The sequence below is a fragment of the Pan paniscus genome, chromosome 16, assembly GCF_029289425.2.
Source record: "Pan paniscus chromosome 16, NHGRI_mPanPan1-v2.0_pri, whole genome shotgun sequence".
Taxonomy (NCBI): domain Eukaryota; kingdom Metazoa; phylum Chordata; class Mammalia; order Primates; family Hominidae; genus Pan; species Pan paniscus.
Genome location: NC_073265.2, coordinates 57,390,340 through 57,403,368, shown reverse-complemented (window position 1 = coordinate 57,403,368; position 13,029 = coordinate 57,390,340). Strand labels below are relative to the sequence as shown.

General features: G+C 34.9%; 1 protein-coding gene across 2 annotated transcripts in view; it reads right to left on the bottom strand.

The window, feature by feature from the left end:
- Positions 1-13,029, bottom strand: part of PIAS1 (protein inhibitor of activated STAT 1) — a 134,325-nt gene that overhangs the window by 41,747 nt on the left and 79,549 nt on the right. For both annotated transcript variants that reach the window (XM_034939007.3, XM_034939008.3), the window contains exons 3-6: positions 7,695-7,779; positions 7,388-7,435; positions 3,818-3,908; positions 3,026-3,160 (exon numbers count right to left, since the gene is read on the bottom strand). In XM_034939007.3, the coding sequence (XP_034794898.1) occupies positions 3,026-3,160; positions 3,818-3,908; positions 7,388-7,435; positions 7,695-7,779 (359 nt within the window). The remainder of the gene's footprint in view (positions 1-3,025; positions 3,161-3,817; positions 3,909-7,387; positions 7,436-7,694; positions 7,780-13,029) is intronic.

The following is a 13,029-nucleotide window of genomic DNA, read 5'->3' as shown; positions in this document are numbered from 1 at the left end:
TAATAGAACCAATATATGAATTTAGCTATGAAATAAATATTAAAAATAACTAGTTTTTAAGTAAACCAACAATAAATACTTTGAAAATATAACAGAAAAAAAGATCTCTTTTTATAATAGCAGTAATAATAACAACCAACATAGGAATTAGCAAAAAATATGCAGGAATTGTAGGAAACCTATTAAATTGCTGAGGAACATAAAAGAAGATTTGAAAATACAGTTCCTAGAATGGTTATATTAAATATTGTAAATAAATTCTCCCTAACTTAATCTATAACTTTAAAGAAATCTCATCCAAATTCTCAGAAAGATGTGCAAATGGGGTACAGGAGCGAGGAAAAGAAATGTGATAAAGTAATTCTACTTTATCTGGAAGAAAGAATGTTAAAAAAAAAAAAAAAAGTAATGCAGGAGAATCAATGTTAGCCCTGCCAGTGTGGTTCCAATAACCACCAATATGCAGATGACTCACACATTTTTTCCCTCTAGCCCAAATGTATCCTTTAAGCCTATCTGCCCCACTGCCTATTCAGGATGTCTCACAGGCATTTCAAACTCAAAAGTTTCAAAAGTAAATTCATAATTTTCTCCATCTTGTCCTCCAATGCCCATTCTTCAAAGTAAAACAAAACAAAAACAAAACAAAACACACCCACACTCAGTCCTTTTCCAGTGTTTCCTCTATCTCAGCAGCAATATCATTTGCCTAGCCACCCACCCAGAAACCAAGGACTCATCAGTCACATCTCCCTTTCTCTTAGCCCTCGACTTTCAATTCATCACTCAATCCTGCAGATGCCCCTACTTACCTCCATTTCTATCACCACCACTCTAGACAAAGATACCATTTCACTAATACTTCCACAAGAGCTGGCTCCTAAGAGATGTCCTTCTGCACGATTCTGGTCTCCATTTAAACTATTTACCACTCCAAGGAGTGATCTTTTCTAAAAAGAAATACAGCACTATAAACTTTCTGCTTAAAAAGAGAAAATCCTGGCCAGGCACAGTGGCTCATGCCTGTAATCCCACACTTTGGGAGGCCACGGCAGGTGGATCACAAGGTCAGGAGTTCAAGACCAGCCTGGCCAAGATGGTGAAACCCCATCTCTACTAAAAATACAAAAATTAGCCAGGTGCAGTGGCAGGTGCCTGTAATCCCAGCTACTCGGGAGGCTGTGGCAGGAGAATTGCTTGAACCCAGGGGACGGAGGTTGCAATGAGCCGAGATTGTGCCACTGTACTCCAGCCTGGGCAAGAGTGAGACTCTGTCTCAAAAAAAGAAAAAGAAAAAGAAAATCCTTAACTTTAACATTACCTACAATGCCCTGAATGGTTTAGTCCTATCTTACCCCTCTAGCCACATCTCATATACCACTCTTCCCCATTCTCTGCACTCTAGTCAGTGAATCCCTCTCAGCTTCTTGTAAAAACCAGGCTCACTCCTACCACTGGGCTGTTGTGTGGGTAGTTTCCTCTGAACCTTTCACCTGATTGCAACTCTTTTCTCAGCTCTTGGCTCAGTCACTGCTTCCTCAGGGAAGCCCTCCCTGACTGCTCTCTCTCGTTCAAAGTGCCCTTTGATACACTGTAAAATCACCATGTGCTTCTCTTTTATAGTACTTATAAGTAAGTTCACATTCTTCGTATGTGTCCACCAGGCCCCTACATCACAGGCCTCATGAAAATGAACTTTTTTCCCTCCCTATGGTACTGCCAGTTTTGAGTATAGTAGATGACACATGGTAAGCATTCAATAAATTTCAAATGAACTGGTGGATACATATGAGTTCATATCATGAAAATTGTCCCAAAAAAGAATGTTAGACTAAGAAACAACATAGAAAAAGATCAGAAACACACTCAGGATATGTAAAAGTTAAATATATAACAATGGTGGCTTCAGAATCAACATTTATTTAGTTAACAGTGTTAGAACCAGCTATTTAAAAAGTGAAAGAAAGCAATTTTTACCTCACATCACACATATATTTAATATGAACTAAATATTTAAAGGTAAAATATGAAACCTTAGAAGTCTAGAAGAAAATAAACAAATAATTCCATAGCTTGGGAAAGGCAGATAGGCAAAGCATGATGGAGACGAGAAAAGACTATATAAAGGAAATAACTGGTTAAGTTTTGGCTACACGAAAACTTTGTGTAGCCAATATTACATAATATTAATAATATTCTGCATATTAAATAACATAAAAATAAAAGGCCAACAAACTGGAAACAAATATTTGTAACATGAAACAGAGTTAAGTTTTACTATATGAAGATCTCATAATCAATAACAAAAACAGCAATAGAGAAACAGACACAGATACAGTTTTAAAATGTAATCACAAATATAAAACATTCAATCTCAGTAATAATGAAAAAAGTACTAATTAAAACACAGTGGTGGCATTATTTACCTAACAAAATTGGTAAAAATTTCAAAGAAGATAATAGTGTTAACGAGCACGCAAATAACACTGAAAGTCAGAGAATAAATTTGTACAACATCTTTGGAGAAGGTAATCTGTCGATGTACACAAAATTTCTTAAAATTCTGTAGGCTCTTTGACTCAGCAATCCCACTTCTGAGAATTTACCCTAAGGAAATTATCATATGCATGCAAAGTTATAGCTACTAAGATGGTCTTCGAAATGTTCTTTGACATACCAATGAATCAATCAATAAATCAAGTAACATACTCAATAGTAGGGAACAGGCAAATTTATGGCATACTCATATTGGAATATGATATCATCACTTAAAATAATGCAGAAGAACATGTGATGATACAGGAGGGCATTTATGATCAATTGTGGAGTAAAAGGGCCAGGTTATAAAACACTGGATACTTCATAATCCCATTTTTCAAATGGAAACATGTTGAAAATTCATTGTGAGACAAAAATAAATCCTTTTGCAGCTCATTTTACATAATTTACATATAAATTCAGGTAGGCATGGTGATTAACCCCTCCTTATAATACAAAAATCTGGTAGAAACAAAAATTTACTTACTCTTCCAATTTCTGCAGTCCAAGAAACAACAATCGTGTTTGGTACTGTTGTGGACAGTCGGACAAGTGAGGTGATATTAATTGGTCGGCTGGGTCGCTTTGGTTCCACGCCATTTTTTGTAGGTGGAAGGTAACCCTAAAAATGAAAGGTAATTTATTTATACTTATTATTTCCACAATCATTTTTGACTTCCATTCCTTAAGAAAAAACCCCCTACAAACTGCATACTAGAAAATATGAATGTTTTCATTAAAAAGTAGAGAAGCAAACATTTACAAGTTTCTTGTGTTATTATTTTTCCAAACAACCTTATACTCTCCTTATAGTAAACCTGAGAAAACTATTAGTGATGAAAATTCAAAATCTCTTAAATTTAAAAATCAGGATGAATTCATAACAAGCTTAGATAGGTACATGAGTAGTATTTCAAGGGCACCAAAAACAGTCCTCACCCTTAGCTCCTGTTTAAGACATAGCATTCTTCAAATCTCCATTCTACCATAGGCTTATAGACTCACATGAACACAGCTGAGATTTTGTTGAAAAAACTTCGCCCCAAAATCCAGTACAACACTAAAGCTACCATACCCAACTCCAAATCCTATGTCCACAAAGCTAATGTCACTGCTGCTAACTGTACATAGTTGGTACAAGTGTTTCACCCAGTCAATGAATATATATCCAAAATAAAAATGTTTTCTTAAGGAAAAACTATGATTTAACAACAGTTGTGATGACTTATTTGATAGTTATGTTGGCAATGAATTTTAAAAAATAGCTTTTAGGACTTACTGGAAGGCTGCAAGGTTTTGTATTCACTTTCACACAAAGATTGGGTGGGAAGTGATCTTCTTGTGGACAACTGGTTTCTGATAAACAAAACCTAAACAATAAAGGACAAGTTTAATTTCCTTTATTAAAGGATGACTTCATTAGTATTATTGTTAAATAGATAAATTTAAAAGATGGTAAATTTAAAAACAACCAAAAGGGAAAACTATAAAAACTGGACTTTTCACCCTATTAATAAGCATACGTAAATAGGTTTAAAATAAATAATTCTGTCAATGTAGAGTTGTGGTAATCATGCCTATCACCCTGTAGTTGTCTTTGTGATATTGCCAATTATTTGGTTAAGCATGTTCTGAGAAGCACTAGTTTCTTCAGTGATTAACAGATGTTAAAAGAAAAAAAGGCTCGTTAGTCAAATAAAATTAAGAAATTCTGAATCAAAACAATTAAATTAAGCTTCCTTAATACAGAACTTTTCAGAGCTTTTAATAGGCTACTAAGCATTATAAATCTTTAAGAGGAAGACCTAGCACTTGTATGCAGTATTTTCCAAATTTATTTGCCTATGAAACACTTTTCTGGTTCTTAGCAGAAAATACTGAGAATGCTTTTAAGTCCATCCCCAGGATCAGTAAGCCAAAGTACTCCTTATTTTTTGAGAACTGAAGATATTGAATATTATTTGTGTTATAGCCACATAAATTTAGAATACTATTTTAGAAACTTATAAAAATATTTCTAAATTAAATGCACAGTCTTTTGGAAAAATCAAGGATAGATACATAATTCATAAATTCTCAGTCTATTCACTCTTATTACTATTTTGCTATTTAAGGTATTTATTCTTTATTAATACCTATTCTCAATATACACCTAAGGCTCACTGCACTGTTATAGAATGCTAATAGCACCCCTGAGTTACATAGTAGGGAGAACCCTATCTCCGAAATCTGTGAAATATTCCTCATGTGCCAACAACTCCTCTCAACACCTGCGGTATGGGGTCTTAACCTGCTGGCCATGAAATCTGAGTACGGGGATAGTGCACAATATAAAACAATTTTATATGTAAATTATTTTGAGTACATATACATGTTCAGTTTTATAGGGAAACCATTCACAGCTTCTATCAAATTCTCAAAGTGATCAGGGATCCATAAAAAAGTTAAGATTTACTGATCTACAAAGATTTTCTAGAAATATACTTAGCAAACAGATGTCAAAGCTCACAGGACCACTCCTAACCCCAGCAGAACCTTCCATTACAGGCTAATTCTTTAGGCTGCAATAGTTAAAAGGATGTCACAGTTTTTAAATAATTATTCCAATGCAGTGATCAATTTAAAACATGGACCCTGGCTGCCTGAACCCTTTCCTATAGGAAAAGAGTAATTTAAATGACAAGACAGTGTCTATTCAACAATCTAAATCATCCTAATGAACTGAAGAGAAAAAAGAAAAAAAGGAATAGCAGAAAGTTTCTGTGAAGTGGTTCATGGGGCAGAGAGGAGGGAGTGGAGCAGGGAGGCACAACATAAATGAAAACAGACTAGGTGTCTAATAAAGAAAACTTGGATCCTAATTCTCAACTAATTATTTTTATGCTTTAGATAAACATTTCTAATTAGGATAGCAGATAGGCATACACTCCTAACTTAAATAATACACTATGGTTGCAGACCTAGCAACGTGGGGCAGGGAGAGAGATGAACTGTTTTATTAAAACACAAAGAACCACCTAACAATTACCAAATATAACACAACATGGTTCTTTTTTTTTTTTTCCAAGTCCTGGAGATACATTTCAATTAAAATAGCAGTCATCAAGATACCCTTGGAATCTCTGAATTATAGCTGATCTATCTAGACAACCTTACTTCAAAATGTGGACCACACCTGTTGCTGCTTTAAAGAATGTATGTATATTAATACAAAATACTTAGTAACTAGATCTTTTATTCTAAAGCTACGGTTTTTAAACTTTATTTTAGTCTTGGGACCCTGTCTTTAAGCAAAAATTAACCCAGAGTCAAACATGCAAAACAGATAAAAGAGATAAAAGAAGCCCCACTTTGGTTCAGACTGTGTATGTGTTTAGGAGAGAAGAGGAGGATGGCAGAAGAGTATGAACCCCTAAGGGTGGCTCCATGCAACAAGTTTGAAAACCACTGATTTAAAGGATAATGTCAAGTATCAGCACAAGCAAAATGTAAACTGTTGAGGCAGGAAGTAAAGAAGACTACAGCAATACATAATTAACTATGGAGACATCTTATTTTTGTCCTTTAATTTCTTCAGTCATTATCACAATCTGGCCGACATAAAATATACCTTTTATACAGAATCATCTTCAGAAGTGCCTTCCAAAACTGAAACTTAGATTATCACTAGTCTACTGCAGTAAGGTCCTGTCATACTGTTTTATGGTATAAAAGTTATTAAGTATAGTCATATCCTCTTGAGAATCTTCAACTCAACTTTCGACTTCAACTCTGCTTTCTCACTGTTTTTACCTTATTATTTCAAAGCTTAGATGAGAGGTTTTCACATGGTTCCATGAAGTGCTGAACAGGTGTTTTAGATTAATCCCTTTTTTAGCCTCCTAGTGTATTTGTAACTTGTACATATAACTTAGTATCTGATTATTGAGACAAGGCTATCTGTTTGATTTATCCTCCTGACAATTATAGGGAAAACAGCTTACTGAGGAAAACAACTGTCTTATATTTTCTCTTCCATCCCTATTCCAACAGTGTGGACATTTAAGTTGGTAAATCGAATAATAAAGCATAATATGATGGTTTATTTAAGGGAGATATATATATATATATGTGTATATAAAAGGGAGATATATAAGGGAGAGAAATAATACAAAATATTTCTTAGATATTCTAAGACAAATGAATGGGCTAAGAAAAGAAACTCAATAAGGGGTTGTGAATCCATGTTGGAAAATTTCCCATTAGTCTTTGAACATTTTTAAGAGATGTCTCAAATGGATCCTAAATTAGAGCATATTTAAATTATTTAAAATACAGAACAAAACAAATTAGAATATTTTGATGTTTGTTAGTCCATGACATACTGTAGACTTAAGTACTAATTCCTTATCCACAGTACTTTGCCTCTTATGGAGATAAGGCCCATGCTTTCATAAAACTTGATATGATATTGTAAGATATCATTAGCTGGAGCTTCTCAACCAACTGAGGGCAATCAAATATGGTTAGATATATAGAACATGACTTGCTATATTGAAATCTAAACTGGGGGGTGGGCGGGCAGGGGAAAAATCTAAATTGGATGAAAATTAGAATATCTCATAACAGGAGAATGTTTTCCCTCACCCAAATATCTAAACCTAATATTTTCAATACACTTATTGAAAAATCAGGTAGATTTCCTCTTATTCCTTAAAATTTTTTTTCCATTTCCCCTTCCTGATAAGGAATATTATCTTTTAAACTTTGAATATATCCTATAGTCAGCACTGTACCTTAACTGGATCCGTACTGTGAAAAGGAATATTATCTTTTAAACTTTGAATATATCCTATAGTCAGCACTGTACCTTAACTGGACCTGTACTGTGAAGTCACATTTGGTCCCAGAAATATCCCTAGAAGAGACAGAATAGGAATTACAATTACTTTTAAAGTATTTGCATGAAAGTTCATTCAAAGACATTGTTACTCCAGAAAAGTTTTTCAAATTATCATAAATATAACTGTTCTTAGAGTAACTAACACACTATATTTTCATTACTAATATTTGCATCACACAAATACTAACTCACCAATCACTGTTTTTTAAAATCATTTATTATAGACTACTGGATTCAAAGGTCAAACTTCAAGTTACACTTGACGACAACTTACATGGAACTACTGATTTGCTGCACTTGTTGTGGTGTCAAGGCAAATGCAAAACAGGTTTCTCGAAAGCGCTGACTGTTGTCTGATGCTAAAGAAGACAAGAATTATACTTTCAATTACCTTTAAATTCGCCAGTAAAGACAAAAGCAAAAAAAAAACACACGTCTTTAATTAACTGGTATATATTCTAGAGTTTAGATAACAAGGCAATTAAAGCACTGAAAAATAAGAAATACACTAATTGTAACATAACAAACAGAAATAGAAACAAAAATGGCTAATTCCAGAATAACATATCAGGATTCAAATTCAGACAATACATAATCAAAGAAAGACTAAGGAAAATTTATCTAATCATATAAACGTTTGCATCTAAAGAGCACACTTGTATAAAAACATACGAATTTTATTTAAAATAGAATGATACAAACCCATTTAAAGAGACATGGTTTCTGGAAGAAGTAACAAACATACCCACCTTGTGAGCTAGACAGGTGAGATGACATTTGGTTTATAAAGTAAATTAAGAATTTTATCATCTCCTGTTTAACTCTACCATGCAAGTTTTATACAATAAATATCACATACAGTTTTTCTCCTAATCTTAGATGAGTTCAAAATTTGCTTATTGTCACTAACTCAAAGAAGGAAAAGAGTTGTAAAAAACAGAAGAGAATTAAGAAAGGAAGGAAGGGAGGGGAAGAGAGGTGGGAAGAAAGAGAAACGCATGCAAGCAGGTAGGTAAGCACAGTCAGGCTAGAGCAGGGGTTCTAAAGTATGCCGTTATGAGCAACAATAGTTCCATTAAACTTTTTGTTTGCTTTTTTAAGAGACAGGGTCTTGCTCTGTTGCTCAGGCTGGAGTACAGTGGCACCATTATAGCACAAACTCAAACCCCTGGGCTCAAAGTGATCCTCCTGCCTCACCCTTCTAAGTAGGTAGGACTACAGGCATGCATCACCACATCCATTGGCTTTTAGTACATGTTAGATACATTTTTTTTTTAAACAGTGGTTAATATCCCTTTTGCTCACTAATGAGTCCTCAGTGCTTGGCACAAAGAAGCACTGAATACTATTTATTTGTTGAATGAGTAAAGGAATACAAAATTTTAAGAAATACCAGATTAAACTATTTATACTACTTTTCCAGGGTAATTTTCTAGAAGAAAATGATCACTAAGAGTTATTATTAAGAAACTATCGGCTTCTGGGGCACTTAAGGCCTGCGCTGAATAAGCAGCTGAAGTTGGCTGTTTCAATCTCTTGCTTAAACTGAGTTTGATCATACTTACAAGAAACACTTCCTTTACAACTTCCAACCAAACTGCAATATGTCATGTCAAAAAGTCGATACCAAACGTATCATTAAGAGAAAGAAATAGAAAAGAGCACTGTTGATCTAGAATTCTATCTCAACATTAACAGTATCTTTAAAAGGCTAGGTTTGCTTTCTGCTTTATGTGTTCTAGGATGGCTTTTTCTTAAAGAATCTATCACCAAGGAGCAGTCACTAACAGAAAAAGTTGTCTTAATTGTGAAACATCAACCTGGCAATGCCAATAACTAAGGCCCAGAATGTAGAAAACCAGCTAACATTTCTCTCTGTCAGGCAATGCAAGTAACTAACTTCTTTGCTTCTTAGAGGATGTATCTCTATCAAGATTTTAGTCCAGTAGACTTAGCCTAATTTAAATATTTGGCTCTATTTTTAAAAAGTGCTAAAATAATTTCTCAAGTCCAAAAATTCATATTACTCTCTAGGCAAAATTTCAGATGCATTTTAGAATATATGACTACAGTAAGTTTTGGATATATATAGGTTTAGAAAGAGAAGATATAACTAAAATAACGAGGCTATTTCTTATGTCACAAATAAAAATCAGGTTTCTTACTTAATAATAGCCCCTACTTCCATCTCCATTTATATATACATGGTAATGCTCATGGGGTTGCTACTGTTTATCTAGAATAGCACCTTTCACACTTTGTAGTTTTTGGGCTTAATTGCTGTTACAAATGACAGTGAAGTCTATAGTTTTGGTTTTAGATAAAACTATTTAAAAACCTTTCTGAAAGTGAAGTAAGCTACCATTAGCCCTTTCAAAAAAATTCTGGACAAAAAGAATTACAGAATCTTCATACTGAAATGAGTCTTACAAAATCATCCAAAACAATGACCTCCAATGTTGGGGGTATACATTTCCATGGGTACAAAAGACAATCCACAGGGATACAGAAAAAAGTATCTATCTGCAAAACAAAGTTTTATAAAGATGAGATTTTACATAAAACCTGAAATCTAATTTATAAAAAAACTAAAATGTTATATAAAATCTTAATCTTTTTAAACTCATTTTTCCTATAGGTTAAAAAAATTAACTGACAAATAATAATTATACATATTAATGGGGTTCATGGTGATGTTTTGACACATACAGTATATAGCGATCAGATCAAGGGAATTAGCACACACATCATCCCAAATGTTTACCATTTCTTTGTACTGGGAATGTCCTATATGCTTTACAACATATGAGTACAATAGTTTATGTATAAGCTACATATATAGTATGTACAAGTACTTTGCTAAGAGGTACTTATGATCAAATAAGTTTGCAGATCATTGATCTAGAGTTCAACCTTCCTTTCAACCTTTCCATTCATTCTCTGTTTGAACCCTTTTAGACATGTGTGAGATGTGGCCTTTACTTTGTCAGGCAGACGATGACTGGTGATGAACAGTTTAATTGTAAAAATGCTTGCAGCCCAACAGAGAGTAGTAGAATATTGTAGAAAGGGACAAGATTACACAGACCTGGATTCCAAACCGGTTTTGCCACTTACGTGCCATGTGACCTTGGGTATTCATTCACTCTGAATCTTTCTTCCAATATTTAAACACAGAAACATACACGCTCTGATAGGATTATTTTGAAGAATGTAAATAAGTAACATATTGAAAACAACCAATAATTTCCTTTTCTTCTCACTTTTCTCCTTACCACTATACTGAGTCAAAATATATGAGGCCGTAACTTCCACCCACTGATGCCACACAGCACTGAACTAATCTCACCATCCAGTGACAGCCATTCTTCAAATATTTGAAGAGACTTAATATGCCCCTCCCTTTCCAATGACTCTTCCCACTGTATTTTAGTAGATTTCAGAATTACTCACTGTCCAAATCTTCCTCCTCCAGACGTACCCCAGGTTGTTACACCCTTATTAAAGTGACAGAACTGGCTGGGCATGGTGGCTCACGCCTGTAATCCCAGCACTTTGGGAGACTGAGGCGGGCAGATCATCTGAGGTCAGGAGTTCAAGATCAGCCAGGCCAACATGGTGAAACCCTGTCTCTACCAAAAATACAAACATTAGCCAGGTGTGGTGGCATGCGCCTGTAATCCCAGCTACCTGGGAGGCTGAGGCAGGAGAATAGTTTGAACCTGGGAGGCAGAGGTTGCAGTGAGCCGAGATCGCCGCACTGCACTCCAGCCTGGGCAACAAGAGTGAAACTCCGTCTCATTCATTCATTCATAAATAAATAAATAAAGTGACAGAACTGGACAGCACTGTCACAGCACATATCATTTGTTCAAAATATGTGTTGCCCTTCTGTATTGGCCTATCCCAATGGGAGGATAATGTTCAGGGCCATGGACATTACCCTTGGTCAATGAAATAGGAGTGGTAGCGTACCACTTTCAAGCAGTTCAAGAGGCACCTAAGGTTTTACTGTCTTTGTTTCCCCTCTGCCTTGATCCCAGAGCAAACAAAACATATAGCAGAGTCACAGCCTACAGCTAGTTAAGTAACATAAGTGGGAAAGAAGCTTTATTTATTTGGTTATTTTTTCTTTCTTTTTTAGAGACAGGGTCTTGCCCTGTTCCCACGCTAGAGTGCAGTGGCATGATCATAGCTCACTGCAGCCTCAAACTCCTGTGCTCAAGCAATCCTCCTGCCTCAGCCTCTACAGTAGCTGGCACTACAATAGTGGGTGCCACCATGCCCGACTAATTTTTTTTATTTTTTATTTTGTAGAGATGAGGTCTTGCTGTGTTACCCAGGCTGAACTGGAATGCCTGGCCTCAAGAATCCTCCCACCTTGGCCTCCCAAAGTCCTGGGATTACATGCCCAAATCTTCTTTAGTTGTTTCTAATAGTTGTTAGCCATTGAGATCTAAGGTTGCTTCTAAGTTGATTGATATATTCTTCCAGATGTGATGTCAGTAGAACACTACTTTCATTAACTACTTTCTAGTAGTTAATCCATACAATAATCATGAAGACAATGTTATCAGACCATTTTTCAGATGAAGAAATTGAGGTTCAGAGTAATTACTAACTTGTCAAGCCTTCAAATTTGTAAGTAGAAAACTCAGAACTGGGACTCAATCTGTACATCTCCTGCCTCCAAAGTCCGTGTTCCTCTCATAACACAGGTTTATTAGCTCTCTTGATCTCGGTGCTGTACTCCTACCAGTGCAGCCTTGCATTACACTGGATCACAGAAAATTGGAAAAGAATTACCTATTATCCTCTTATTGTAACTGCTTATGACTTTTATCTATTTCCTTCCAGTCATTCTCATATCAAACTATAGATACAATACGAAAGCTTGCTTTAAAAAAATTACCCTTATTACATTTTCAATTGCAGTCTCTATTACCATTTTTAATTACTGTATTCTCTCAGGGGACATATGAACATTTTAATTACTCCCCTGATTAGTCATTTAGGTTATTTCTAATTTTTCACTATTTGAAACAACTCTGTGGATATCTTTGGGCTTAAAGGTTTGTTTTTTGGAAGGGGGGCAGGTTATTATTTTATTTGGATCAATTCCCAGGTGTGAGATTTCAGGGTCAAAAAGTATGAAGATTTTTATGAATCCTGACACATCGCAAGAGTGCTTTTCAAATGGTTGTTTTACATATAAGACCATCAGCAATTTATGCATCTAGTGATTACACTCTGGCCAGCATGGGAGTTGCTGCTAATTTAATGAATGGATCCTGGTAACTCTTGAGAAGTTTAATTCGCATCTAAAATATTTCCATGTTTTGTTATTTGCTGAATTTCCTATTTAACTAATTGTCCAGTCTTGTCCTATGCCTATTTATGTATTTGCATAAGGGTTTCATATACAAGAATATTAAAACCTTGGAAATTTGCTACAAATATTTCCTCCAGTCTGCTACAATTTTTTAAATCTCATTTGGGCTACATTTTTAGGTGATATAAAAGATTTTTATGTGGTCCAATCTGTCAACAATCTCCTTTTAAATTCTTCTGCTAATTCTGAACTTAGCTGTTCCTTTGCATAAATTCAA